General features: G+C 58.8%; 1 protein-coding gene across 1 annotated transcript in view; it reads left to right on the plus strand.

Annotated features, from left to right (window-relative positions):
* The window catches only part of LOC103469459 (uncharacterized), a 5,967-nt gene extending 4,093 nt beyond the window's left edge, over window positions 1-1,874 (plus strand). The window contains exons 4-10 of the mRNA XM_008417148.2: window positions 3-126; window positions 342-499; window positions 594-736; window positions 807-984; window positions 1,059-1,198; window positions 1,291-1,453; window positions 1,665-1,874. Of these exons, the coding sequence (XP_008415370.1) occupies window positions 3-126; window positions 342-499; window positions 594-736; window positions 807-984; window positions 1,059-1,198; window positions 1,291-1,453; window positions 1,665-1,730 (972 nt within the window). The 3' untranslated portion in view covers window positions 1,731-1,874. The remainder of the gene's footprint in view (window positions 1-2; window positions 127-341; window positions 500-593; window positions 737-806; window positions 985-1,058; window positions 1,199-1,290; window positions 1,454-1,664) is intronic.
* The last annotated feature ends 6 nt before the right edge of the window (window positions 1,875-1,880 follow it).

The raw sequence follows: 1,880 nt of genomic DNA on the forward strand, positions 1-1,880 counted from the left end.
AGGACAGTCGACGAGTCCAGAAGGTTCTGTGGCGTCAGCTGTTTGTTCTGGACTCCATGATGTCCTTACTGAAAGGCCTTGAATCTGTCCAGCAACTGATGACACTGCCCTGTCCCTCGCCTCCCGGTACACACACACACACACACACACACACACACACACACACACACRCACACACACACAGACACACACACACACACACACACACCTGGATGGTGTCTTTGAAGTTTTACTGGGATGTGTTGGAATGACTGAAACTGGAGGTGCTGTCGCTTTAAATACAGAGGTGTATTCATTTACCTGTGTGTGTGTGTGTGTGTGTGTGTGTGTGTGTGTGTCAGAGGGCGGGGCTCGTGGCAGGTGGAAGGCTCTGAAGGCGGAGACCAGGTCAGGGATGGAGGAGACGGAGTCGCTGCTCAGATCCCTGCAGGACCGAGTCCAACACGTCCAACAGAGGAGAGACAGAGTCGCAGCGCTGCTGCAGCTGCTGCACATCAAGGTGGACACACACACACACACACACACAGCAACACACACACACACCCCTGCTCCGCCCGGGTTGTTCTCATGCCCCGCCCCCGTCACCCCGGCAGCGGCAGCATCAGGATCAGCTCGCTGTGTCACTGCTGAAGGCTCAGAAGGCTTTGCAGTCATGTGACCGCCAGCTGGAGCAGCTGAGGGCGGAGTCAGAGGCGGCGCTCCATCAGCTGGTGTCATGGCGGCGCCTCAGAGACCTGTGAGTACACGGGTCACATGACTGGTGAGGGAGAGGCTCTGATTGGCCATTAACTCTTACTTCCTGTCAGGCTGCAGGAACACGCCACCGCCACGCAGGAAGTGATGCAGATCCAGCTCATCTCTGTCGACCAATCAGAGCTGCTGCTGGAGATCAGGCCACGCCTCCCTTCCCAGCCATCAGCCAATGAGCTGCGGCCGCCGAGGCTGGCGGTCAGCTGGCGCCATGACGACAGATTCACCCTGCAGGTAACGCTCAGACCTGTAATCGCTGCTGCTGATGTCACTTCCTGTCGATGTGACCAGGCGACCTGCGTCTCCAGGTGGGGGAGGAGTTAGCCGGGCAGGTGGAGGGCTGCGGGTCTGGACGTCGCGACGTGCTGAGCGCCGCCCTGCTGGACGTCCTGCAGAGCTACACGGGCCAGGCGGCGCTGCTGGCCGAGATCCACAGCCTCAGGGCCAGGTGAGGCCACGCCCCCCCCAGCTGAGGCCACGCCCCCGTCCAGCCCAGGTGGTCCTGCTGTGTCGTATCTGATGTCCAGCGTTGTGTTGCAGCTTCGCCATCGACTGGCGCCCGGCGCAGCGCCTGCTGCTCTACCTGAAGTCGGCGGCGCTGGTCTGCCACCTGCAGGTGGAGCACGGCTACCCGGCGTCCGGGTCGGTCCGGCTCAGCTCGGTGCTGCGGGACGGACGGACGGTGGACACGGAGGGACTGAAGGTACCGCTGCCTCTGATTGGCCGCTCTGTGAGCCAATGGGAGCGTCTCTGTGCCGGCCAATCAGAGTTTAGATGTCACACCATTTAGGGAAAGTTTCAGCTGATTTGTCACCTGATTCCAGATTATTCTGAGTTATTGATGAGGTTATTGGATAAACTGAGTCTGATTATTGATTATTGATCTGATCGGTTTCCCTGTTTCTGTCTTCCAGCCTCGTAAAGCTGAACTTTCTCTGACCGACTGGCTGGTTTTCCTCTGCAGCTGTCCACTCATCTGAAGGGGGGACAAGCTGTCCACTCATCTGAAGGAGGGACAAGATGTCCACTCATCTGAAGGAGGGACAGGCTGTCCTCTCCTCTGAAGGAGGGACAGGCTGTCCACTCATCTGAAGGGGGGACAAGATGTCCACTCATCTGAAGGGGGGACA

The sequence above is a fragment of the Poecilia reticulata genome, linkage group LG8 (genome assembly GCF_000633615.1).
Source record: "Poecilia reticulata strain Guanapo linkage group LG8, Guppy_female_1.0+MT, whole genome shotgun sequence".
NCBI lineage: Eukaryota > Metazoa > Chordata > Actinopteri > Cyprinodontiformes > Poeciliidae > Poecilia > Poecilia reticulata.